Source organism: Gymnoscopelus braueri, assembly GCF_963280865.1.
Source record: "Gymnoscopelus braueri genome assembly, contig: SCAFFOLD_133, whole genome shotgun sequence".
NCBI classification, from domain to species: Eukaryota; Metazoa; Chordata; class Actinopteri; order Myctophiformes; family Myctophidae; genus Gymnoscopelus; species Gymnoscopelus braueri.
This window is the reverse complement of record NW_027660720.1, coordinates 139,153-166,437: the sequence shown is the minus strand read 5'-3', so window position 1 is coordinate 166,437 and position 27,285 is coordinate 139,153. Positions and strand designations below refer to the sequence as shown.

General features: G+C 40.1%; 2 protein-coding genes across 2 annotated transcripts; both read left to right on the top strand.

Moving 5' to 3' along the window:
* Nucleotides 1-8,573: 8,573 nt before the first annotated feature.
* On the top strand, nucleotides 8,574-11,503 carry LOC308081270 (annexin A11-like; the record flags this gene model as incomplete). The annotated part of the gene is made up of 6 exons (XM_080457657.1): nucleotides 8,574-8,582; nucleotides 9,257-9,370; nucleotides 9,657-9,747; nucleotides 10,328-10,407; nucleotides 10,956-11,012; nucleotides 11,432-11,503. 6 exons carry the CDS (start codon nucleotides 8,574-8,576, stop codon nucleotides 11,501-11,503), a joined length of 423 nt encoding a protein of 140 aa, XP_080313783.1.
* Nucleotides 11,504-11,737: 234 nt separating this feature from the next.
* On the top strand, nucleotides 11,738-25,131 carry LOC308081266 (annexin A4-like). Its single transcript, XM_080457653.1, has 4 exons — nucleotides 11,738-11,829; nucleotides 12,934-12,992; nucleotides 24,267-24,389; nucleotides 25,047-25,131. Exons 1-4 carry the CDS (start codon nucleotides 11,754-11,756, stop codon nucleotides 25,104-25,106), a joined length of 318 nt encoding a protein of 105 aa, XP_080313779.1. The 5' UTR covers nucleotides 11,738-11,753; the 3' UTR covers nucleotides 25,107-25,131.
* The last annotated feature ends 2,154 nt before the right edge of the window (nucleotides 25,132-27,285 follow it).

Genomic DNA, 27,285 nt, shown 5'->3' with positions numbered 1-27,285 from the left:
CAAGTGCTACAGGCTAAAGTGGAGTCTGATGTATCTTCAGATTAGGTGGAGAATTGGGAGTGAGTCTGTAGTTCTGAAAAGGGGGGGGGGGGGGTTTGTTCCACAGTTTGGAAGTCTGGGACGTATGGAGCGTTGTCCCGGATGTTTTAGGGAAGGTTCTGACAGTTTCCCTGTGTCCCCTACACACATACATGCACACACATGATGTTGAGTTTACATGTTTACAGTTTACATGTATGCCAAATGTCATGCCTGTTTCCACCTCGTAATATTTTTTCACATAATTCACCCTACTATCAGTTATCTTTATTTTTTGTCTTGCCAATAAAGGTTTCGCAGGCTCTAATGCAAGTTTTAGTTGACAAAAATGTTGAAACTTTTTATTTATTCTACACATTTTAGGCTATCCATTATCATAAGGCCAAGGGATAGCCAACGAAATTAAATAAAATCGGACGTGGCCTATCCTACATTAAAATTGCCTAATGCGTACAGTGAATGGTGGGTTGACGTCACAAACGTATTATCCGGACTGGCGAGGCGCATCATTGCATCCCCTTTCAGCACCTGCCCTACCTTGCCATACCCAATTGACGCCCCTGGAAGGAACATAGGGCTGAGGGAACATAAAGCTGAGGGAACATAGGGTCTAATTTGGGATTGGGGAACATAGGGCTGAGGGAACATAGGACCTAATTTGGATGAAAAACTATTTGTTAGGTATTGAGGGAACATACTGTTGGGCTGAGGGAACATAAGGCTGAGGGAACATAAGCATGACCCCCTCTAGGGAACCCCTGTGTCTGGAATAAAGTTTGAATTGAAATGAACGATGTTGATCAATTCTAAACCTTAGTACACACACACACACACACACACACACACACACACACACACACACACACACACACACACACACACACACACACACACACACACACACACACACACGTCACACGCACACACACACGCACATGCGCACACACAAGACGGCCCTCACATTTCTGTCAAAGTGGCCCCCGCATAAACATTTTGGGACATTTTTGGTCTACGAAACCCTTTTTTTAAAACTAATTATATATAAATAGTTTAGGAATTAGTTTTGACCATTCATCGGGTATTTAAGCTGTACTCTCAGACTGAATGGAACTTCAGTGCAAAACAATAACATACTAGAAACACCTCCTCACGGTTGCATGCCTCCACCAACCAGTTACCATTTACATCCGTAACTGTTCAGACTCACATTGTATCTGTAGTGAATCAAGACTTTGAAGGAATTTCATGAACATGTTTTGTGATGTCAGTGACCATCACATAAACTTTATTTATAGAGCAAATTTTAAGCAACCAAGTGCTGACCTTTGACCATCTTTACTTATAATCTTTGATCATGTAATGCTAATCAGTAATAGTCGAGTCCAAGTGGACTTCTGTGACAAATGCCATGAGATTCCCTCAGGATATTCCCGATATATCATGTTCATGATGTTGGGCCTTACATTACGTCGCCTTGCTAAACTAATGGCCTATGTAATTTTTTTTTAGTTTTTCAGGAAAACAAACAAATAACAAATTATGACTATTTAAATAGAACTAACACTGTCTGTCAGTTATGTCACATAAGAGATTTAAATAGGTTTAAATAGGATTAAATCTGATTTAGGCCAAATTTTTTATTTTTAAATGGCCTAAATCAGTAAATAATTTGGCCTAAGTCACAAAACCATGTGACTTAGGCCAAAAAAATTGCCTATTTTGGCCTAAATCACACTAGGGAGTTAGGCCATTATACTAAAAGGGGAGTGAACAGCATAATCCTTTTCAATTAGGAGATGGGCGATTTTACCAGAGGTGGCCAGTGTCATGAGGAGCTGACTTAGGCAAAAAAATATAATTTTCCTCAAAAAATGACTTAGGCCATTAGTTTAGCAAGGTGACGATGAGGTAAGTGTGACCTTTAACTTTGACCTTTTAAGTTCATCCTTGAATCCAAGTGAACATTTGTGACAACATGTCATGATTTTCCCTCTACGCGTTGCTGACACCCTTTTTGTTTCGTGCCTATTTGATTACATAATTTGCATATTTTAATAACTGAGCAGAAATAAAGAATAGAGGTCATCCAAATTGTGTTTTGATGGTTTTGTGGTAAGTAAATGAATATTATATCTCAATCAGGTGTAAGTACATTTGCAGTTTAACAATTGTGCATGTTTATTGTTGTTGATTCTATGCATATCTAAAGACTCAAATCACAGCTGGATCCCTGAACGGGCCTTTTACGCAGTTCTCTCACAAGCTGTGATGTTCCAGTTATATCCAATGATTTGATTAATGCGAGGGGCCTGAGTACTATATGTAGTGGTAAAGATGGTTTGGTTGTTGTCCTTGGTTGGTTTGGCCGTTTAAAAAAAATCCGGGCCTCTCTATCTGAGATTCCCAGGCTGAATTAGGGGCCCTGTACACAGGTTACATGTTAAACTGCATGCTACACAGGTTACATGTTAAACTGCATGCTACACAGGTTATATGCTAAACTGTATGCTACACAGGTTACATTTTAAACTGCATGTTACACAGGTTACATGTTAAACTGCATGCTACACAGGTTACATGTTAAACTGTATGCTACACAGGTTACATGTTAAACTGCATGCTACACAGGTTACATGTTAAACTGCATGCTACACAGGTTACATGTTAAACTGCCTGCTACACAGGTTATGTTAAATTGTATGCTACACAGGTTACATGTTAAACTGCCTGCTACACAGGTTACATGTTAAACTGTATGCTACACAGGTTACATGTTAAACTGCCTGCTACACAGGTTACATGTTAAACTGCATGCTACACAGGTTACATGTTAAACTGCATGCTACACAGGTTACATGTTAAACTGCCTACTACACAGGTTACATGTTAAACTGTATGCTACACAGGTTACATGTTAAACTGCCTGCTACACAGGTTACATGTTAAACTGCCTGCTACACAGGTTACATGTTAAACTGCATGCCACACAGGTTACATGTTAAACTGCATGCTACACAGGTTACATGTTAAACTGTATGCTACACAGGTTACATGTTAAAGTGCCTGCTACACAGGTTACATATTAAACTGCATGCTACACAGGTTACAGGTTAACAACTTTGATCATGGAGAGGGCCACTATATTTCCACACTCACTCCAGACGGCCACATTGCATATACTGTCGGGGCTTCTATGTCACACAAAAGTAGCAAAAATAGCAGATCTACAAGCTCAAAACGTGTCGCAGTGCGACACGTTTTGAGCTTGTAGATCTGCTATTTTTGAACTGGAATTCCGATTTTTTTTGTGCTATTTTTGAATTGGAATCCTGAAAAGTAACATTTTTATTTAATTTGAAATGCATGTAGTTTTATGAACTTAAATACAAATACATTGGACATAAAAAAGATAATTACGGGGCCAGAGCTCAGCTCTGGACCTGTCTTATTATTGTAGGTATTCTGTTTCTGCCACTTTTCGCAGTTCTGGCTGAACCGTGCTGTCGCTTTTTACGAAACTCGGCCATATGGTAGATGGTCATGAAAAACTATCAAGAAATAAATCTCACAATCTTTCGTCAAAAGGTGGCGCTATAGCAAAATGCCAACTTTGAACAGGTACAACTCATGCCCTGTTTGACCTACAGCCATGAAACTTCAATACACATATGCGTCTACTCATGATGAACAACTTTAACCCTCTGACTTTTGACCTCTGACCTTTAGATCTCCCACCATTTTGAATTATATGAAAAACAGTTAAAACCTATCTCCTCCTGGGATTTTTGAGTAATCTGCACGAAACGTTTTACACATGAACTTTGGACCTATGCCGAAAAAATTATACAAAAGATTTTCCATAAGTGAAAAAATGAAGCTTTAATGAGCCAATGAATATTGCAGTTTTATGACAATTATTCATCTGCCCCTAACACATACATGCAGACTCACATTTCTTTGAAACTTTGCGTTAATGTTGAGGGTCATTCCAAATATTACTGAAACCAATCTTACTCCAATTGGTCAAAGGGGGGCGCTATAGCGATTTTTTGAAAGTGCAAACTTTAAACAGGCAAAAGTCATGCCTCGTTTGGCCGACAGCCATTAAACCTGCTTACACATGTGCCTTGACTCATGAGGAACACATGTATCACGTTGACCAGTAAGCTCCGCCCTTAGATTGTCCGCAATTTTGAGCAGTTTGAAAAACACTGTGTGATCTCCTTTTTCACAGGTTCTTGTCTGTTGGTCCAATGGCTTCTCCCTTAAACGTGTGCCTCACAACCTGAAGGTTACCAGTTCAAGCCCCACTTGATGTGGACTTCATTAAAGTTGCATTGCACACAACATGATTGTGTCAATTAATACATGTGCAATTGTTAAACGTAACCTGAAATACTTATTTGAGAGGGTATGTTTTTGCAATGTATGACATACTTCATTCTGAAAATAGCCGATCTACAATCTCAAAACTTTTCAGATAGCAACGTGTTTCTGAGCTTGTAGATCGGCTGCTTTCACTGGTTCACTTTTATCTTCAACAGACAACCTCAGCCTGGACAAAGCTATAGCACTATAGGTAATGTTGCAGCCCGTCAATCCGAAGGTTGAGGGTTCGATTCCTGTTAATGGCAATATATTGACACGTCCAATCAATCCATTCTGCTTCCATCCTTCTCTCTCTTCAATCTATTGTTTCCATGTCTCTCTCTCTTCAATCTATTCCGTTTCCATGTCTCTCTCTCCGCCCTTAGATTGTCCGCAATTTTGAGCAGTTTGAAATACACTTAAACCCAGGATTTTTCAGTTATTTGCGTGAAATGGTATCATCTGTCTGACCTCCGTTTTCACTGTATCAGGTCTGTTGGTCCAATGGCTTCCCGCTTAAGTGAATGTTTCACAACATCAAGGTTGCCGGTTCAAGCCTCACTTGGTGGAGACTTCATTTAAAGTGCATTGCAAACAACAAGACTGTATTAATGAATACATATGCAATTGATAAAGATAACATGAAATGCTTATCTGAGAAGGTCTGTTTTTGCAATGTATGAAATGCTTCATTCTGAAAATAGCCGATCTACAATCTCAAAACTTTTCAGATAGCAACGTGTTTCTGAGCTTGTACATCGGCTGCTTTCACTGGTTCAGTTTTATCTTCAACAGACAACCTCAGCCTGGTCAAAGCTATAGCACTATAGGTAGTGTTGCAGCCTGTCAATCCAAAGGTTGAGGGTTCGATTCCTGTTAATGGCAATAGGTTGACACGTCCAATCAATCCATTCTGCTTCCATCTTTCTCTCTCTTCAATCTATTGTTTCCATGTCTCTCTCTCTTCAATCTATTCCGTTTCCATGTCTCTCTCTCCGCCCTTAGATTGTCCGCAATTTTGAGCAGTTTGAAAAACACTTAAACCCAGGATTTTTCAGTTATTTGCGTGAAATGGTATCATCTGTCTGACCTCCGTTTTCACTGGATCAGGTCTGTTGGTCTAATGGCTTCCCGCTTAAGTGAATGTTTCATAACATCAAGGTTGCCGGTTCAAGCCTCACTTGGTAGAGACTTCATTTAAAGTGCATTGCAAACAACAAGACTGTATTAATGAATACATATGCAATTGATAAAGATAACATGAAATGCTTATCTGAGAAGGTATGTTTTTGCAATGTATGACATACTTCATTCTGAAAATAGCCGATCTACAATCTCAAAACCTTTCAGATAGCAACGTGTTTCTGAGCTTGTAGATCGGCTGCTTTCACTGGTTCAGTTTTATCTTCAACAGACAACCTCAGCCTGGTCAAAGCTATAGCACTATAGGTAGTGTTGCAGCATGTCAATCCGAAGGTTGAGGGTTTGAGTCCTGTTAATGGCAATAGGTTGAGATGTCCAATCAATCCATTCTGCTTCCATCTCTCTCTCTCTTCAATCTATTATGTTTCCATGTCTCTCTCTCTCAATTAATGCATGTGCAACTGTTAAAGGTAACATGAAATGCTTCTTGGAGAGAGTATGTTTTTGCAATGTATGACAAACTTCATTGTGAAAATAGCCGATCTACAATCTCACAACTTTTCAGATAGCAACGTTTTGTGAGCTTGTAGATCGTCTACTTTCACTAGTTTTCGTTCCGAGGAGACACAAAAATGCCTTTATTGGTAAATGGTTTGTGAACCAGTGATCTAGAGTAGTTCGGGACACAGAGGCTTGGTTCATAATGGACGGAAATACTTATAAATATCAACAGACACTACCAGTAATTGTGTCAATTAATACATATGCAATTGATAAAGATAACCTGAAATGCTTATTTGAGAGGGTATGAAGTATGTATGACATACTTCATTCTGAAAATAGCCGATCTACAATCTCAAAACCTTTCAGATAGCAACGTTCTTTCTGAGCTTGTAGATCGGCTGCTTTCACTGGTTCACTTTTATCTTCAACAGACAACCTCATCCTGGACAAAGCTATAGCACTATAGGTAGTGTTGCAGCCTGTCAATTCGAAGGTTGATGGTTTGATTCTTGTTAATGGCAATAGGTTGAGATGTCCAATCAATCCATTCTGCTTCCATCTCTCTCTCTCTTCAATCTATTCCGTTTCCGTGTCTCTCTCTCTCTCTTCAATCTATTCCGTTTCCGTGTCTCTCTCTCTCTCTTCAATCTATTCCGTTTCCGTGTCTCTCTCTCTCTCTTCAATCTATTCCGTTTCCGTGTCTCTCTCTCTCTCTTCAATCTATTCCGTTTCCGTGTCTCTCTCTCTCTCTTCAATCTATTCCGTTTCTGTGTCTCTCTCTCTCTCTTCAATCTATTCCGTCTCTCTCTCTCTCTCTCTCTCTCTCTCTCTCTCTCTCTCTCTCTCTCTCTCTCTCTCTCTCTCTCTCTCTCTCTCTCTCTCTCTCTCTCTCTCTCTCTCTGTCTCTTATTCACCAGGTCAGGTCTGTTGTTCCAATGGCTTCTCGCTTAAGTGTGTGCCTTAAAACCTCAAGGTTGCCAGTTCAAGCCTCACTTGATGCAGACTTCATTTAAGTTGCATTGCACACAACATGATTGTTGCGAAAGCGGAAGGAGGCCTCCGACCAAGTGGAGCTTACTATATCACGTGCTTGGGTTGTGTGTGTGTGTGTGTCTGTCCCTTATTTATGGTCTTTCCGTGTGTGTTCACGCTCTCATTGGCTCGCGCCCCCATGTGACTCGAAACTCCGTGCTGAAATGCCAGCATCTGCACTGCCTGTATACAGCGTGTGTTCACGCTCTCATTGGCTCGCGCCCCCATGTGACTCGAAACTCCGTGCTGAAATGCCAGCAGCTGCACTGCCTGTATACAGCCGGCAGAGTGCGGCAGAGTGCACTACTACAGTGTGGTTGAAATATAGCAGCCTCAGTCAATCTGCGTTCGCTTCCAGCGTTCGCGCGTCTTACTTGTGTCAATTAATGCAAGTGCAATTGTTAAAGATAACCTGAAATGCTTATTTGAGAGTATGTCTTTTCAATGTATGACATACTTCATTCTGAAAATAGCCGATCTACAATCTCAAAACTTTTCAGATAGCGACGTGTTTCTGAGCTTGTACATCGGCTGCTTTCACTGGTTCAATTTTATCTTCAACAGACAACCTCAGCCTAGACAAAGCTATAGCACTATAGGTAGTGTTGCAGCCTGTCAATCCGAAGGTTGAGGGTTCGATTCCTGTTAATGGCAATAGGCTGAGATGTCCATTCAATCCGTTCTGCTTCCATCTCTCTCTCTCTCTCTCTTCAGTCTATTATGTTTCCATGTCTCTCTCTCTCTCTCTCTCTTCAATCTATTCCGTTTCCATGTCTCTCTCTCTCTTCAATCTATTCCGTTTCCATGTCTCTCTCGCTCTCTCTCTCTCTCTTCAATCTATTCCGTTTCCATGTCTCTCTCGCTCTCTCTCTCTCTCTTCAATCTATTCCGTTTCCAAGTCTCTCTCTCTCTCTCTCTCTTCAATCTATTCCGATTCTCTCTCTCGCTCTCTCTCTTTCTCTTCAATCTATTCCGATTCTCTCTCTCTCTCTCTCTTTCTCTTCAATCTATTCTGTTTCTCTCTCTCGCTCTCTTTCTCTTCAATCTATTCCGTTTCTCTCTCTCTCTCTCTTTCTCTTCAATCTATTCCGTTTCTCTCTCTCTCTCTCTTTCTCTTCAATCTATTCCGTTTCTCTCTCTCTCTCTCTTTCTCTTCAATCTATTCCGTTTCTCTCTCTCTCTCTCTCTCTCTTTCTCTTCAATCTATTCCGTTTCTGTCTCTTTCTCTTTCTCTTCAATCTATTCCGTTTCTCTCTCTTTCTCTCTCTGTTTCAATCTATTCCGTCTCTCTCTTCAATCTATTCCGTCTCTCTTCAATCTATTCCGTCTCTCTCTCTCTCTTCAATCTATTCCGTCTCTCTCTCTCTCTCTCTCTCTCTCTCTTCTCTCTCTCTCTCTCTCTCTCTCTCTCTCTCTCCTCTCTTTTCCCTGGCCCGCTTATCGCTGCTTGCAGCTATATTTATTATTATTTTTCCTCCTTTTCAGTCATGTCCTGTGTACATTCCTACTATAACAACTACATGACATGTTTGAGGCAGTAGCAATCTGTCTTGAGAGATTTTATACCATTATTTATGCCATTATACGTATATGGCAGTCCCCCTATGTTTTGTCTTGTTTCTGTGCTGGTGATCATGTGAATATAGTATATAACAGAGGTGGGCAACTTTGATGATGGAGAAGAACACAACATTTCCACAATCACTCCAGGGGGCACATTGCGTATGCCTACCGGTACTCAGTAGTATACAGTAAGCCCGATCACAAATAGCCTATAATAGTAACACATTTAGTAATAAAGGTGTATTAACAATTATTATTCAGTGTAACATTTCTATTTAATTTCAAATAGTAATATTTAGTAATACTTGTATTATCTTTATGAACTTAAATACAGTCATGAGATATACCAGAGGTGTGTTGACAGTGCGACATCTAGTGGCTGAATGTTGTCTATTTCACCTTTATGGTTGGGTAAATAAAAAATGACAAACAACTAAAACCAAAGCCAGACAATAGGTGCTGCTGAAGTACAGTGAAATGGGACGGGGGATTGAATTATCTTCATAGCTGTGCGATGGACTGTTTCACCCCCTGCAGATTGTTAATAACACCATAGGAGCACGCGTCGCTTGGATAATTTCAAGCATGTGTCCCTTTCCTCTGTCAGGATCTCATTGAGGAACTGAAATCAGAACTGTCTGGAAACTTTGAGAATCTGGTTCTGGCCATGATGAAGACCCCTGCTGAGTATGATGCCTTTGAGCTCTACACTGCCATGAAGGTTTGTACTAGACTACTCAAAGCCTACCTGTTCATGTTACCTATATATGTCTATCTATATATCAACAATATTTGTATTTGGTTTATTTTTACTTTTTAACCGGGAAAGCATCTGTGTCATTTTATATTTTGCGTTGGCTATTCAAAAATAGCATATCTACAATCTCACAGTGCATCACTTTGTGCCACGCTGCGAGCTTGTACTTCTGCTATTTAAGTGGGTTGCCATCGTACTGTTTGTATGTATGAGAAGCTTAACTGATCAACTCTGTTTGACATCCTAACAGGGAGCTGGAACTGATGATGCCTGCTTGATAGAGATCCTGTCATCTCGCTCAAACGCCGAAATCAAGGAGATTAACGACATTTACCAAAGAGGTAAATGGCATTCTCTGAAGATGCTTGCATACATAATAAAAATCAGGCACTTACAGTATACGGACGGAGAATCCAAAAACGCGAATATCTTAATGTCATGGAAAACAAACAAAAAAATTAATCACGTCTTTCCACACACATTATCTGGCTACTGTGAATTAGGCTTTAGCCCTACTGTGGTTAAGCGGCCATGATTTAAAGGAAAACTTCACCCCAAAAAAATATTTATTTTCTATCAATTACTCACCCTAGATTTGTTTTGTTTTTGTCGCATTCCTGAGCCAGTAATTCAATATTTGCTGATGCATAGGAGACCAATGCAAAAATATATAAAATAATAATATAAATGCCAAAACAACTCTCACAGTGTAATCACTGAGTGGCCTACTGCTCTTGTTAAGATTGGTCCCTGATTAACTTCAATTAGTCAAATATCGAATTTTGGCTTAAGAATACGATAAAAACAAAAACAATATCCATGTATTCAAGGCTCCAGGGGGTGAGTAATTGATAGAAAATAATCATTTTTGGGTGAAGTATTTCTTTAAGTTATTCATACTCGCTTGTGTTTTTTTCCCAGAGTACCATGAGACACTGGAGGCAGCGATCACAGGGGATACCTCATTTCATTTCCGCAGACTCCTGATCTCACTGGCACAGGTACAGTTTGAACCGCCATAACCCCATATTGTACAATCCATATTATAGCACAGTGGTTCTCAATCCTTTCAGGCTGAGACCCCAAAATAGTCAAATTTGAACTGGGGACCCCCCACCTCGACAAGCACTTGGAATTGTAGTAGATGAGGCATACAATTTAGTTTGACTCGTTTCCACAGATAAGCATTGTGAAAATAGCCAAAAGCTTGTAGATCGGCTTGTTTGTGACTATTGACACAGTAATGGTCTTATTATTTATTTTTCATTTTAGAGGTATAAAAAAAACTCTTAAAAGTCCTTAAATTGTCACTTTAGAAATGTGATACCCCCTATACACCTATACTCTATGTTGGTTTGTTTACTGTTGACTGTTTGTTTACCCCCCAAAAACATCATTTGGGGACCCCCCACAGTTTGCATGAGAACCACTGTCCTAGCCAACCCACACGATATACAACGCCCATGACCCCATATACAATCCAAGTACTCCATTATACAGTATGTAGCTTTGGTGCATCAGTAATTGTGTTCCGACTCTGTACTTTTAGGGTAATCGTGACGGCACTGAAACCGTGGACAATACCACGGCCAAACGAGATGCTCTGGTAAGAAATCTACTTCAAGGGTTGACTGATTACCTGCATACCAGTGTGTGTGTGTGTGTGTGTGTGTGTGTGTGTGTGTGTGTGTGTGTGTGTGTGTGTGTGTGTGTGTGTGTGTGTGCGCGTGTGTGCGTGTGTGTGTGCGAGAGAGAAAGAGAGAGAGAGAGAGAGAGAGAGAGAATGTGTCCGTGTGTCCGTGTGTACATGAATATATTGGCATATTATCTTGTGGTGGCCTTTTAATTTTAGCATCTTGAAAGCATCATTTGGTTAGGATCATCATTAGAATCACACCATTTTTTCCCCTTTGTACTGCATTAGCCTATAATGGCAATAAAGTGTTCTATTATATTATATAAATCATCTTCCAGCTGTCTTGCTAACACATACAACGTCATACAATGTCAACATGCTTCTTATAGGCGCTCTACGGTGCAGGAGAGGACAAAATTGGAACTGATGAGTCTAAATTCAATACTATTCTGTGTTCCTAGAGCAACCCCATCTCAGAGCAGGTATATATCTAGAAAACCAGTACACTCTTCAAAAGTAGTCAAATCACAAAGTAATTTCTTACAAACATGGACTCTAAGGAGAAAAAATAATATGACATGAAATGGCCTTGTGTTCTCTCCCTCTCTCTCTCTCTCTCTCTCTCTCTCTCTCTCTCTCTCTCTCTCTCTCTCTCTCTCTCTCTCTCTCGTGCATGCCTGCGCGTGTCTAGTGTTTCAGGAGTACTCAACCATGTATGGCTTTGAAATTGAGAAGAGCATTGAAAAAGAAATGTCCGGAGACCTTAAGACTGGCATGATAGCAGTGGGTAAGTCCGACAATTGATGGAACACTTAAAACTTTCTTTACTTGTCTTGTAAATATGCTGTGTATTTGTACCAAGTGGTAGATTTTCTTTATAGATTTTCTTTGTAGATTTTCTCAGGAAACTATGACTCCACGCCTTGACTCAACTTTGCATGTCAGCCAAATTGTATGTGACACATTTCATAATAAGTAGGACTGTACCAAATAGAAGCTTTGAAGCTTCATAAATAATGTTGACATTCAAAATCAACATTTGAAAATGTTGCAGAAGACTTTATTCTGCGAAATGACATGGTTTTGATATTTAAAAAAATCCCACATCCAAAAATAACCGATCTACAAGCTCACAAGGCCCCACACACATGTGTTGTCACTGCTGTTGTATCCTCCTGACTCACCTAGCAGTCTAGAGCCCCCACCGGGAGGACGTAGAATGCCTTCGTCCTACACCTCCTACCCAACACTCCCTTCGTCCTACTCCTCCTACCCTCCTTCCCTTCCCCGAGGCCGAATTGAGGCTGTTATAGGAAGTGACAGTTCTTATGAATGGCCTGTAGTCTCGCTGTTTTACCCTTGATTTTATTACCTTAATAAAGATTGTCATAAATACTATATCCTTCCAGTCGCTAGTTTAAAGTCTTGTTTCAATCACCATGATATGCGTTTTGGTAAATTACGGTCCCATTCATTTTAAAATGTATGATAAAGTAGGGTATGCTGTAGGAGGGGCGTGGCTACCTTGTGATGATTTGATTGACAAGCTGCACAACCAATAGCATTCATTCCCCACCCCCGCTCTGGTCCCAACCAATATAGCATTCATTAATTTCCGGTTTCTTATTTGCATATTCGAACCAGATATAGAAAGATGGTCTGTAGAGTCTATGGGCATAACTTTGTAAAAATGTTTTTACAGTCTATGATTCGAACATCTGCAGAGTTTTTTTTGTTTTAGTTTTTTTGCTTTGTTTTCAGGTCAGTGTAGAGAGACAGGAAACCGAGGAGAGGGAGAGAGGAGAGACATGCAAGACAACATGGCGGCTGCAACCGAACCTTGGCGCTCGCGCTCACTCGTAATAATAAATTGTTGTTTTGTGTGTTTCAGTGCAGTGCATTAAAAACACGTCTGCCTACTTTGCTGAGAGACTCTACAAGGCCATCAAGGTGAGACATACGATCATCTTCCATGCAGTAGGATACCAGATGAAAAAATTTGTCATCTGTAGGGATTCAACTTAACTCACGTGTGTGTGTGTGTGTGCCTGCGTGCATGTGTTCTCAGGGTCAAAATGACAAATTCCTGATTCGAATCATGGTCTCCCGCTCCGAGGTTGACATGTTGGATGTCCGTGAGGAATTCGGGAAGAAATATGGGAAGTCACTGTACTCGTTCATCTCTGTGAGTATATCTCATCTCCACCATAGTCCTAGATTTAAAGAATAAAACTCTAGAGGGCCCTATCCCTAAACTGGCCCTAAACTTTTTTGGCATGTTTAGGTATTTTGAAAAACATTTTTAAATAGTTAAAATAGCCGATCTACAAGCTCACAACGTGCCAGATGTAGATCGGCTATTTTCACTATTTTAAAATATAATTCAAAATAGTAAAATGAACTCTGGGGACTCTGGGGAGCTATATTAAATACGTGTTAAGTGCCTGCCCACCATCACGGAGGTTGTGGGTTCAAATCCACTGTGGTGCATCTTTGTCGAGCGTCTATACGAACACAAATGGCCCCTGTTCTGGGGAGAGAAGGGGAGGGTGATATTTGTCACTGCACGTATTCCTACGAGCTGGGGTGGCACTTGTCAGCAGGGAGTGTTAGGTGGGAGGAGTAGGACAAAGGAGCTACGTTCTCCCGGTGGGGGCCCCTCACTGGCAGGTGAGTCAGTAGGATACAACAGCAGTGACAAAACAGAAATAATATCACTTGGCATAACAGTTTTTATTATCTCAGGTACTTTGTAAATATGTAGATAACTAGATAAGTCTGGCCTTCTGTTGTTCTCTTGTTTTGATCTCCTTCCCACTTGCCCCCCACCCCTCTTCTTCTCCCCCCCCCCCCCCCTGTTCTTTCTATGGAAATTAACGTTGCGATGGGAACGATGTACAAAAACGAATTTCACCCACTTTTTTACCTTGTAAACCTGTGATGTGACAATAAACCTGATTCTGATTCTGATTCTGAACAACTAAATTGGGAAGAAAAAGTTGTAAAAAAATAAAAACAAATATTGGGAGGACCTGTTTGCTAATTGTCTCCGCCAGGCCGAAAGGCATGGCGAGAGAGTATGTTTTCCACCCTGTCCGTCCGTCCGTGTGTCCGTGTGTCCGTCCGTCTGTGACCAGCTAATCTCTGGCACCGTTGGCTTGATCACAGCGAAACTGTGCACACACACTTCCTGGATGCCAATTCAGAACCTCTGCCCCATATTTTTCTCATTTTATAGCGCCACCAGGAGGCCGATTTGTGCAAAACATATTTTTTGACTACTCCTACAGGTTTTGTCCAAAAAACACGCAAATCGGTACACAGTATCTCTATAGTCATTAAACGTTTGTCTTTCAGATTTATCATAATATGATAAATCATATTTTTAGCCAATCAGGATGGAATATTATTCCATCTGTGTAAAACTTTGTATGCGCACTCCCTCGAGGTCAAGGAAAAACCTTTGCCCTGCATTTTTCACATCTGCCTTTTATAGCGCCACCAGGAGGCCGACTTATGTAAAACTTTATTTTATACTACAACTTCCAATTTTATCCAAATTTCATGCAAATCGGTACACATGATCTCTATAGTCATGTGATCAAGACTAGGATTTGGATTGACATCTAAAGTTTGCATTATTGTCTTGTTTTGAATAAAATTCCACAAATCATGAACACACCGTCCGATTGCGGTCGAACTTTGCACACACATTCACACTATGTTGAGGAACAAATGCCACCCTTTAAACATTGGCCTGTTATAGCGCCACCAGCAGGTCTAATTTAGCAAAACAAATGTTTTTAACAAAATGCCTCAAATCATGAATGCAGTCAGTGTCCGATTGTCGTGCAAGGCCTAAGAAGAAATGGCACCCTTTTCACATTGGCCTATTATAGCGCCACCAGGAGACCACAATAGCCTACCTGACCTGGCGGAGACCTGTGCTCCGAGGAGCACTTTTTTCTAGTTCTGAATGTTTTTGTGTGTCTTGTCTGGCAGGATGACACTTCAGGAGACTATAAGAAACTTCTACTGAAACTCTGTGGAGGAAATGCCTAGGAAGCAACCCGACAACATACTGGAGGTCTTCTAAAATAAGACCAGATTTCATGTTATTGCTTTTGTCAAAGGGCCTTTCCATAACGTAGCTCTTGAAATTGTATTGTTGATTCTTGTTGATTTTCTTGTGAAGTGAAATCATGTATTCACATACAGTACTGTATGCAATATGTTTCCATCCATTAAATGTCACATTGTATAAATTCATTATGTGCTTTTGTATTTTGTTTTATTACCCTGTATTGCATTGTTTCATATAATAATCCATGTGTTCCTGTTACATTTATTAATAATCTGATGTCTTTTCAGGGATGAATTCAGGATACTCATTGAACATTAAGTCAGTTATGGGAAAACATACATTGAATTGTTAAAGTTGTATGTTAACATGTATCAATACCAGTACCAAGAGTTTTGGCACATACGACTTGGCAGTCAAATTGGAATAAGAATTAATTGGATATAAACATATCAAATTTGACTGTGTGTGTGCAGTGTTGTAGTGCTACTTTTTTGACGTGTGGCCCTCCTCTCTGCACTTGGCCAAATTCTGTCTCTCAACGCTGTCCTGTCTATTAATAATAAAAAGTAAAGACACTTTCTTTACTGTACAGTATATCCCCTTACACATGATTAACACTATTGGATTATTCTTACAGTGGGCAGAAAACCACAGAGCTACAAAATTCTACAGCAACGTCACTCTGACTCCAGACATAACCATAAACGAACCCCGATATGCCCTAGGCAGGACCACGGCCCGACTCTGACTCAGACATAACCATACATAGATGTATACGCAGTATATATATATATATATATATATATATATATATATATATATAGTATGATTGGAAAACTAGTCGGATTGAAAAAGGTGCACACATTTTGAAGGGGATTGAGCCATGCCGAACGTTGCAGTCAGTCACCTTCAGCCTACTCAGCGCCGTCCGAGAGAGAGAGAGAGAGTATTTTTTTACAATAATAATAATATTACAGCAGTTTCAGCTAATGACTGTGATCCGGTTAAGAAAACTTTCCATAAGCCAACTGTTGGTTGAACTAAACTGACGAGAGAAACGTGCTTCTGTCTGTCATGTTTCAGTCCTGCCCCCAGGTGCTCTGTGTGTGTTTAGCAAAAATTGGCCTCCTGGTGGCGCTATGACAGGCCGATCTGAAAAATTCGGGGCAGAGGTTCTGCTCTGGCATCCAAGGAGTATGCGTGCACACTTTCGCTGCCATCAGGCCAACGGTGCTGGAGACATGCTCACAGATGGGCACACACAAATACACACACGCACGCACGCTCGCACGCACGCGCACACACACACACACACACACACACACACACACACACACACACACACACACACACACACACACACACACACACACACACACACACACACACACACACACACACACACACCACACACTCACGTACACACATAGACCTTTGGCCTGGCGGAGACAATTACAACAGATTAAAAAGTACTTAAAACAGTACCTAAAAACAGCTCAACCAAAAAACAAAATAAATTGATTAAAACTGGCATCTCGAGTAAAAGTGTTAAAAAGCATTGCTCTGAACCAACCAAATGATGGTAAGGAACAGATTTTTAATGACTTGTGAAGCTCATTCCATGAGTTGGACCACTGCCAGAGAATGCTGCCTTGCCCAACTCCGTCTGAGCATGAGGAATCTTGAGCGTTAAAAAGGCACTGGAGCAGGTCTAAGAGTTATTGTTCCGTGTCAGAACAAGAACAAATTGCAGGGAGAATTCCAGCAATGGAATGGCATTAAACTGCTTTACTTCCTAAAATGGATAAGTTGTGAAAGCACATCACGTCTTAATCCATTATATTTCAATTGCCGTGAATGAGTTCAACTGATGCTGCAACCCGATTTTTAGATGAGCTTAGAACCACCATATTTATTAAAAAAAACACTATTACAGTTGTTCTCCGTTGATGACCGTGTCATCATAGATATGCCATTTCTGATCTCATAATCCACTTTGAGGTACTCGGCCCACTGATTTAGAAACACTGGATTTATTTGCCTAATGCACATTGGCTGCCAAAAAATAAAGCAGAAATGCCCTAGGTTGGTGTAATTGTAAACGAGATTAAACAAGTCTATTTCAAGCCCTGCAAACAAACAACAAAAAAGGCTTTAATATCATGTAGCATCAGGATGATCAAGTTTACAGTTTACTAACTGCTATTTATTTATTGTTAACTAGCTCGAAACTGTGTACTGTAGGCTACTTGTGTATTATTCCTATTGCTATTGCTCAGCCTCCATCAACTGAAAATGTATTTCCCTGGATGGACAGACGGACGGACGGACGGACTGAGAAAGATATATCGATAAATGAATGATTGACAGATGTATTATTTAACTTTGTTGATAGATTCTGTCCGGTTGCATGAAGCAACTTCATTTAGGATCTTTCTTTTAAAATGCACTTAAGATTTCTTTAGAAAACATACCATTGAAAAAAGTTAAACAAAGGTTTTGAGCACCTGGACAGGTCTTTTAATCTAAGTCCCGTCCACATTTAGCAAACTATATAAATGTTTATTGCTGCTTGAACTTGTGTGAAAACCTAAACATCTGGTCACCTTCTGATGCCACTAGGAAGAGCTTGCTGCTAGCAGGCTAATTTACAGATGATTCTCTGCTAGTTTGTTCCTAGGAGAACTGAACCTGTACAGAGCAGTGGTGTTTAGTTATGATCCATGGAGATCCAAATGCGTTCAGGCTTTCATTTCACCCAAACACTACAGTAGATCTCACTCATTAACACAGAGAGGGTGGATAATTAATTGGTTAGGTCACCTGCAGTGATATTTTCCAGCTACTCTGGGTGTCATTCTTTTGCTCCCAGGGTCCTATTAAGGTTAACAATAGTGTAGGCTTAAGTGTTGGGGGTTAGAGATGGTAGAGCAATTGAGAGTGAGATTAACAGCGTTGTAAAAGAAGAATATTTGTATAACATTCAATATTCAATCATTAATTGTCAAAACCAACTTACAGTTGATATGGAATTAGTTTTGATGTGCTCAGACAAAATAACAGTATATATAAACTGTATATTCAGGCATTAAACCCTCTTACCCTCATAATGGGTTTGATGAAGCGCGCACAAAACATGTTCCATGTGAGACTTCTGTGGCGAGATCAAAGAGTGTTGTAAGGCTCTCTTTCAGCGGGGCTGGAGTTAGAGTGGACTCAGGGAACATAGATATGCTCCCACTTTCAGTATGGACCATGTTGATCCACTGACCAAACTCTTCATTTTCTCTTTTTTAATTTCTATTCTTACATGAAATTATACAAAATAAAACGTTCAGCAAGCCTAAATATGAACAATGATAATAATAATAATAATACAAATTCTGGGAATTGTGCAAATTATATATAATATATGTGCGCAGCATTATTAAAGCTACTATATGGTGTTTGTGTGTGTTGTCGCTGCAGCCCCCTGGTGACAATCAGGGGCCCGTTTCACGAAACCTGGATTAGGGATAAACCGGGTTTAATCTGCTATCCTGGCTTAAATTATCCAGGAATCGGTTTCACGAAAGATGAGCTAGCTCGGCAGATTAACTTAGCCAGTAAACCTGGATATGTTTATCCATGATCCGGTTTCACGAAAGAAAATTGAAGCAATCCTGCCCTAGTTACCATGGCAATTTAGCTGTGAAGTTAGCCTGGTCCGGACCAGGCTAACAGCCAAGCTTTATTAATCCAGTGCCTTGTTCTTCAAGTTTTGTGAAATAGCTGTTAGTCCAATGACTCCAATCGTAAACCAATGAGTTTATTTAATTCTTATGCGAAAATCGAAGATCCACAAGCCCGAAATGTTTTTGTCTTATGGCGGCCGGGGGTCCACGGGGTCCACAAACAAAGCATATTTTTTGTAAACATCCGCTGCTTCCGCCTTTGTAGTGAACACCAGCACGATATCTTTCGTATTTCGTAACCCAGATTTGGCACAACAAAGGGAATGAACTCGTTCGCATGCTATGCAACACAAATGTGGAATGCCCTACCAAAAGGAGTAAAGGAGTGTAAAACCCTACTCACTTTTCGTAATTGAGTCTAATTTCAAAAAGGCAAAAGATAAACAAACACAAACGCAAATTGCAATGTAATTCATATTTCATAATCCAGTAGTAACATGGTGTAATTGGTCTTAATGTTCTCCCTTTTGATTTTGAAACGGAAACCTTGTTGTGTTGTTATTATCTATCATTTATGATACTATTGCATAGTTATTATTAGTTCATATTTCATGATCAGTCGTTTCAAATTTCATCCTGGCGCTGTGTATAAATTGGGCAATATACTGAAGCCTTCCCAATTGTCAGGCTCACCCGCCGCCCATGAGTCCAATGCAGTTTTCCTTTGTGTGTGACAGAAGTAGGCCTATATTGAATTAGTCAATTTAACATTGTTTATCTACAGTGAAATACAACTTTTAAATTGTGAAATTAAAATTCATCTCCAAGCTCCATTTATACCAAATAGAGGTGCTTTAGTTGTAGTTGTCACTCCTTGTCTTTAACGTTTGTCAGCTTTAGTGTGATGTCTGCTGGCAGCCCCAGTTTGACCAGTTCTTCTTTAAGCTGGAAGTGAAAAAAACAAAAACAATGTTTTTGATTTGTGATAACGGCTATGTTATATTTTGTTTTAATTGGTTTAGATGGCATAGTTTGAAGGAAGTCAAGCTGGAGAAATAGTTTGACTGATAAAAAGTTTGACTGATAAATAGGCTAACATGTCTCTGTCTGTTCGGTTGTGTGCTCTAAGTTAATACTTAGGTTACCTTTCAGTCCGATAATTATTATAGTACGATTACTGTCCTGTCAAATAGCTTGCAAGACGTGCTGAGAAAATATGAAATATTGTACATTTGTAAAGAGTTTAAAGACAACATGAAACTACATATTTTTCACACTCATATCCGTGGTCACAAAGGAGATATATAATACAACAATGTTTTTGTATTTTTATGTCAAAAGTTCCCAAAAATCCAATCTCAATCACTTCCTGTCAAACAAAAGGTAATGAATGATTACATCAGCAAGACCCTATGAATAATAATGAATCATGATTTCATTCACCTGTGTGATTCGCATAACTCTCTTTCTCCTTTTCTCTCTCTCTATTAAATTATCATACATAGTTTGATTACAGTACCTGCGGCAACACAATATTCTCGATGTCTTCTTCGGTTAAAGATGTCTCTGAGGAGAGCCCCATCCTCAGACCAATGATGTGACCTACAGGTAAAATGTCCCAGCATTAGAATACAGACGGGTATGATATGGTTGATGATGTGGGTAGAACCTTGGGTTCAGATCAATCAATCAATCAATCAATCAATCAATCAATCAATCAATGACTGACATACAGTTTGACTGGTTTTCATGTCCTAGTTTAATTTTTAGTTTTCTTCCTTTTAACTCTTTTTATTTTTCCTCCGGGTGTAATAGTTGGATAAATACAGAACCAATAACCTCTCAAACAGATAAAACTAAAGATTCCTTTGCCGTTATCGCATATAAAAAACATTGTATTTCCAGCGTGAAACTAGGGCTGCCAGCAGACATCATACTAAAGCTGAAATACGTTCTAGACAAGGAGTGACAACTACAACAACAGCGCGCCCTTCTGGTCACCGCTAGTGTTGCCTCTGCAACTTTATGCATAATTAAATGGGATTTAATGAGTCTGAGTTGTGTTTATCTACCCGATATATAATATTTGTCGTTATTGACATGAAAGAAATTATATTTATTAAGAATGTTTTTATTTATTTATGTATTCATTTATTTTATGTATGATAAGTATTGTTATGTTTGTTGTGGGCCCCAGGAAGAGTAGCTGCTACTTTGGTAGCAGCTAACCAAATAAAGAATAAATAATATTGCACTATTGTCACACACAAAGGAAAACAGTAAAAATCTTGAAAAGTTTAGATTTAGATGAATAGCCTAATACATCCTCATTACTAATTATACACACATTTGACCTGCATCTCAATTATTTTCACGTACCTATTTATTTCACATGCACAATGCTAGTCCAGTCGTCCCCAGGTGTGTCAGCCATCTGCCTCAGCAGGGTTGTGCTGTTGGTCTCATTATTACTGTATATAGATTTAGCCCATCTGGTCCTGGCTGTAACCAAAATGCCCTGTGTTCAATCCCCACAACAGCTGGCGTGTCCAGTATCCATGCTGAGCAAGATGGTGAACCCACTCAGTAAAATCCGGAATGTGAAACATAGTATAGGGTTTAAGATTTTAAAAGTGTCAAATTGGACCTGTACATCATTGTGTGTCACTTTGTCTGACTCAAACAAGTCGATACAGACACTTTTCCAGTCCACAGTTGACTGCATGTCCTTGCCTCTTGGCAGAGAAGAGGGAGACAGGTGTGAAGTGAAAGGATTACAGCTGCCACATGGGGCCACACAGGGCAAGGTGTGGATGGAACAGCATGATAATGCACACAATACACACACAAACACACACTATGCTAACGTATGTATATACAGCTTCCCATTGCCTAATCGGTGAGGATTTATGTTAAAGTTGTACAATGCAAATTCACAACTAACGATTTTTAGCAACCTCTGCTGGTCACTACCGTCACTGCATACAATTTCCGGAGTCCTCGATTACCCAGAATTCCATTCGTTTTCACCGGAAGCCGGAAGCGTTTCAAAAAGCGATCTTTTAATTGTTTTATACTATCTACGGATCGTTTCTCTTAGCCAGTGGAGCATTAGTTACCATGAGCTGTGCTTTCTTTTTCTGTTCTTTTTCGATCTTCTAATCCTACATTATCTTAAAATCAGCGTGAGGTTCCTTTTTGTTAATAGCGCGGTAGTTCCTGGCCAAACAGGAAACCGTTGCGGTAGTTCCTGAGGACGTCGGCCACGACGTCATGACGTTGGCCAGGAACGTCATTTTCCCGGGAAAGTCCCCCCCGTACACGTTCAATAGAAAATATATAAATAAAAGGCTTCCGGGGGTGAAATTCACGGAGTGGGTGTTGTGAAACTTTTGCCACTCGCAAAAGATATACAATTTAACTTTAGTTTTGTTGAAAACGTTACCTAGTATTACTTTAAGCTTTGTTTCTCAGCCTTTGGTTCAGGGCCACAAAAATGGTACCCTTACATGCACAAATATGGGCCCTTGCACAAAATGTTTTTCCCGGTGCAAAACGGGTTGGAAATCAGTACTGTAAAATGTCTTCATTCAGTCTGTTAATCAGACATGAAATGCATTCATGGAAACAGATCTCACCTACTGCTCAGACAAATGAAGAGAGATCATTTGTTTATCATTTATGTATCATTTATTTATTTGCTATATTATGATATTTTTCGCTGGTTTATGACGACATGATGCTGCATTGCAACCTGAGTTTTACCTGACTCAGAATCACCATCTAAATGTAAATGCTTGTGTAACACACATGATATCGAGTGGGCTACACATGACATTAGAGTGACTTCTGTTTAGTGGTTCTGGCCAATTAGCAGTCAATCAGGTCAGGCTGACCTTCAAAGGCAGCCAGTTACTCACACCTGCAGTCCTGCACTAATCAAACCAATCCCCAATCAAGCTAGAGTCAGTTCAGCTGTTGACGTTGGAGATAGCCAGAAAAAAGCCACAGAGTTACAGAACAGACCGCACAGAACACAAAGATACTACTTCTGCAGACTCCCCCACTCTCAGCTGCAGAACTCCCAATTCTCCCACTCTCCCTCCCTCAAACACACACGCACGCACACACAATTCCCCTGGAACTTGGAACTCACATTCGTACCCCCGTATTTATTGGAACCCACCTGGAACTCTTGACATGTATACTGATACCTACCCTCCTGGTTTATTCTTGGAACTCTGACCCCTTAACACGTATACTGAAACTTACCTTACCTCCTCACATTGGGAACTGTGACTGAGTGAATAATTACCTTATTTAAAGGGTGGAATTGTATTTTGCAATTGTCCTATATTCATTGTTATTTTGATTGAACTGGAACAGAAACAAGCTTGAATTTAATATTGTTGATTGACTGAAGGTTCAAGTTAGAAGGGTGCAACCAGATTAGATACAGTGAACTTAATAAGTGAAAGTGGCCAAGCAATTGCCACAGTGTTTGGTACCAACCATTTTGTATTCCCTTGTTGTTTAAATGTTTGTTTGTTTTATATTTTTATTGTTTTTCAATATAAATAGCCGGCAATCAGTTAACACTTTGTGTCTGAGTCTCTAAGTATTCCCCACAGCTTCAGCAGTCGAACCTACACTAAACCTAGACTAGCCCAGATTACACTATAGTGCCTTGGGTACTATAAGTTACAACTAGAAGTGTCACTCTCCCACTAGTGGCACAAGTGAGCACTACACTTGACATCTGTGTGTCTTTTAGACTGGCAGCTTCCAAGTACTCTGACAATGGGTATAACATAGGCATGCGTTCCCAATGGGCATCGTTCTCACAACTTACACAGCCCTGGCTAGCCAACCCAGCACAATGAGGAGCAAATTGTTCTAGCAATTGTGAATTAACTAGCCACTGTGATGATGGGAGGATTAAAGGTAGGGTAAGTGATATTTTTTGGTTAAAACAAAAAGTATTTTGTTAAAAGGTTAAAATACTATATTCTGATAGTAATCATTGCTATAGAGTGTTTTTTCAGTAACAGATGTCTCCCTGTCTCTCCAGCTCTTTAATAAACAGAAAAAACATTTTTCGGTAGGTGTCAAAATCTCAGCCAATCAGGAGAAAGTACCCATTTTTAAGCTTAATTTGTATAGTGTTCCAGTTCAAATTTTGATTGCTCATTTCTTAGTGTCATCACTTCCAATTTCACTTGTTTAATCTGTATCCTGATTGAGTTCTCTGTCCTGGTTGGATAAAATTGGAAATTAAACTGAAACTGAAACGAAAATGCATTTTCTGTTTAATAAAGAGGTGGAGAGACATACTGAACAAACACTCTATAGCAATGAGTACTATCAGAATATAGAGCTATTTAACAATTATTTTAACCAACGCAAATCACTTACCCTACCTTTAAACAAGTCTGTTTCAAATTAAAATGTCTTATGTGTTCTCAGGGTCTCGGGACCAATGACAAAACCCTGATTCGAATCATGGTCTCCCGCTCCGAGGTTGACATGCTGGATGTCCGTGAGGAATTCGGGAAGAAATATGGGAAGTCACTGTACTCGTTCATCTCTGTGAGTATATCTCATATCCACCATAGTCCTAGATTTAAAGTATAAAGCTTTGTACACTCTAGAGGGCCCTATCCCTAAACTGGCCCTAAACCTTTTTGTCATGTTTAGGTATTTCGAAAAACATTTTAAAATAGTTCAAATAGCCGATCTACAAGCTCACAACATGTCAGATGTAGATCGGCTATTTTCTCTATTTTGAAATATAATTCAAAATAGTAAAATGAACTCTGGGGACTCTGGGGAGCTATATTAAATATGTGTTAAGTGCCTGCCCACCATCACGGAGGTTGTGGGTTCAAATCCACTGTGGTGCATCTTTGTCGAGCGTCTATACGAACACAATTGGCCCGTGTTCTGGGGAGAGAAGCCGGGCGGGGAGGGTGATATCACTGCACGTATTCCTACGAGCTGGGGCGGCACCTGTCAGCAGGGAGTGTTAGGTGGGAGGAGTAGGACAAAGGAGCTACGTTCTCCCGGTGGGGGCTCCTCAGTCCTCGCTGGCAGGTGAGTCAGTAGGATAGAACAGCAGTGACAACACAAAAATAATATCACTTGGCATAACAACTAAATTGGGAAGAAAAAGTTGTAAAAAAATATATATATATATTGGGAGGACCTGTTTTAATTATGAATGTTTTTGTGTGTCTGGTCTGGCAGGATGAAACTTCAGGAGACAATAAGAAACTGCTACTGAAACTCTGTGGAGGAAATGCCTAGGAAGCAACCCGACAACATACTGGACGTCTTCTAAAATAAGACCAGATCTCATGTTATTCACATAAGTACTGTATGCAATATGTTTCCATCCATTAAATGTCACATTGTATTCATTCATTATGTACTTTTGTATTTTGTTTTATTACCCTGTATTGCATTGTTTCATTTAATAATCCATGTATTCCTGTTACATTTATTAATAATCTGATGTCTTTTCAGGGATGAATTCAGGATACTCATTGAACATTGTTTGCGTTGTGTCATTCTCATCATATTCGTTTAGTAGAAGATATCATAATCCTCATAAGTTATAATACTGTACTGTGGATCAGTTACAATGGGGTGTCCTTCTGTTCACCCTGGCTGTGTGGCCACTAGGGGTGGGATCCGGAACCAGAAGAATCGGAGGAATCGGATCCAACATTGAGGAAAGGGAATCGGTTCCATCACGTTTCCAGAACCGGTTTTATCACACTGTCAGTGGTTTTAATTTCAAGAATTGAGCTACAGTCCTGTAAGGGTCCATTTGGAACCCCCTCATGTAACCCAGAGGGTCCCTGTATGATTTAATTTGTGTTATCAAATTATAATGAGAGCCAAAATTATATATAATGTTTCTTTTTTATGTAATAAAGGAATCGTTTAAGGGAATCGTTGTGGAACCGGAATTGTTAAAAACGTAAAACAGTGATTTTGAGTACTTAGAAACAACCTCCAAACTTGCCACAAAATTATAATTATTAAAATCTGTAAGGCTCCCAACCATAGTGGCCACCAGCTTCAAAAGCCTGCATCACCACTTTACTAATATTTGTGTAGTATTGTTGGTCTGCCCTAGTGTAGCGGTTAGAGCATACACCTTTCATGCGGAAGGTTGTGGGTTCGATCCCTAGCCTGGTAAACCCTCCCTCCGGAAATCTCATTTCCATTTGATTTCAGAAGTGAGTCTGGCCTGATCGCCCATTCTGCAATATTGGCTGTGGGCTGGAGTTGGGCGGGAGTAATACCGTTGACTGACAACCCCTTCAGCCAATGATCGTTTTTCCCCTTCAGCCAATTGCAGTGCATTTTTTCCACCTCCGCGACTAATGTGACGCAACGGGACTTTTGAGATGGCCATGCCCAAAATAGGTTGCCTTATTCGGATACATGCGTGTCACTGTCCGCCCTGCCGGTTCTCTGAATTTTTATTTTTAAATAGGCTCTGTCATGATTAATTGACCACAAATATGAAGTTAAACAACTAAATTCTATCCAAACGATATCTTATAAGTAAATTACGTGCCTCAAAAAATAAGTTTGAGAGCGTTTTATAAACGAAAGTAAGAAGTGAAGGCACTCGCACAAACAACAATGGCTGCCGTTCGTCTTTTGTCGGCTGCACTCAGGCTGCACTCGGCTTCATTCGGGCTCACTCGAACTCGCCACCTGATTGGCCAACTGTCACTGTCAATCACAGAACGATGAGCGACGACGCTGATAGGCTCGTCCATTTGGTGTACGGGCTAGAAACGCCCAGACAAGCCTTCAGGCCAGACTCACTTCTGAAATCAAATGGAAATGAGATTTCCGGAGGGAGGGTTGACCAGGCTATTCAATCCCTGCCTGTGGTCGACGTCAGTAAAGACATGCGGTCGCAATGGTCACTGGCTGGTATTCTTCCTAGTATTCAAACGTATTAGTTTAAGTTCACTTTATTGTGAATTATTTAATCCACAGCTTATGCACACAGAGGCAATTTCAGTACCAAAGTCTCGATTCAAACCAGAATGAGTCTGATGATGTTTTCACTTTTCCCCTGGAAATGTTTATAAAGTAAAGAAAAACATGTTTTCTTCATAGGTATATCAGAGATAATATCTCTGATATTATGATATACGATATTATCATCATTGTATTGGTTATTATGATAGAGATACAAACTGCTATGGTATGCCAGTGGTATCCTTGATCCAGTCGAGGTAATAGCAAACATCCATGAATCGTGCTGTACCTATATGCATCAATTTCCACCACTCAAAGAATGAACACCAAAAATCTGGTCGTTATACACCACTCCTCCACATGAGTCACCCTGAGAGAGAGAGAGAGACATTCAACAGGTTTACAGAAATGACAAAGACTTACAAAGACTGTAAACAAGTAAGACGCGCGAACGCTGGAAGCGAACGCAGCTCGA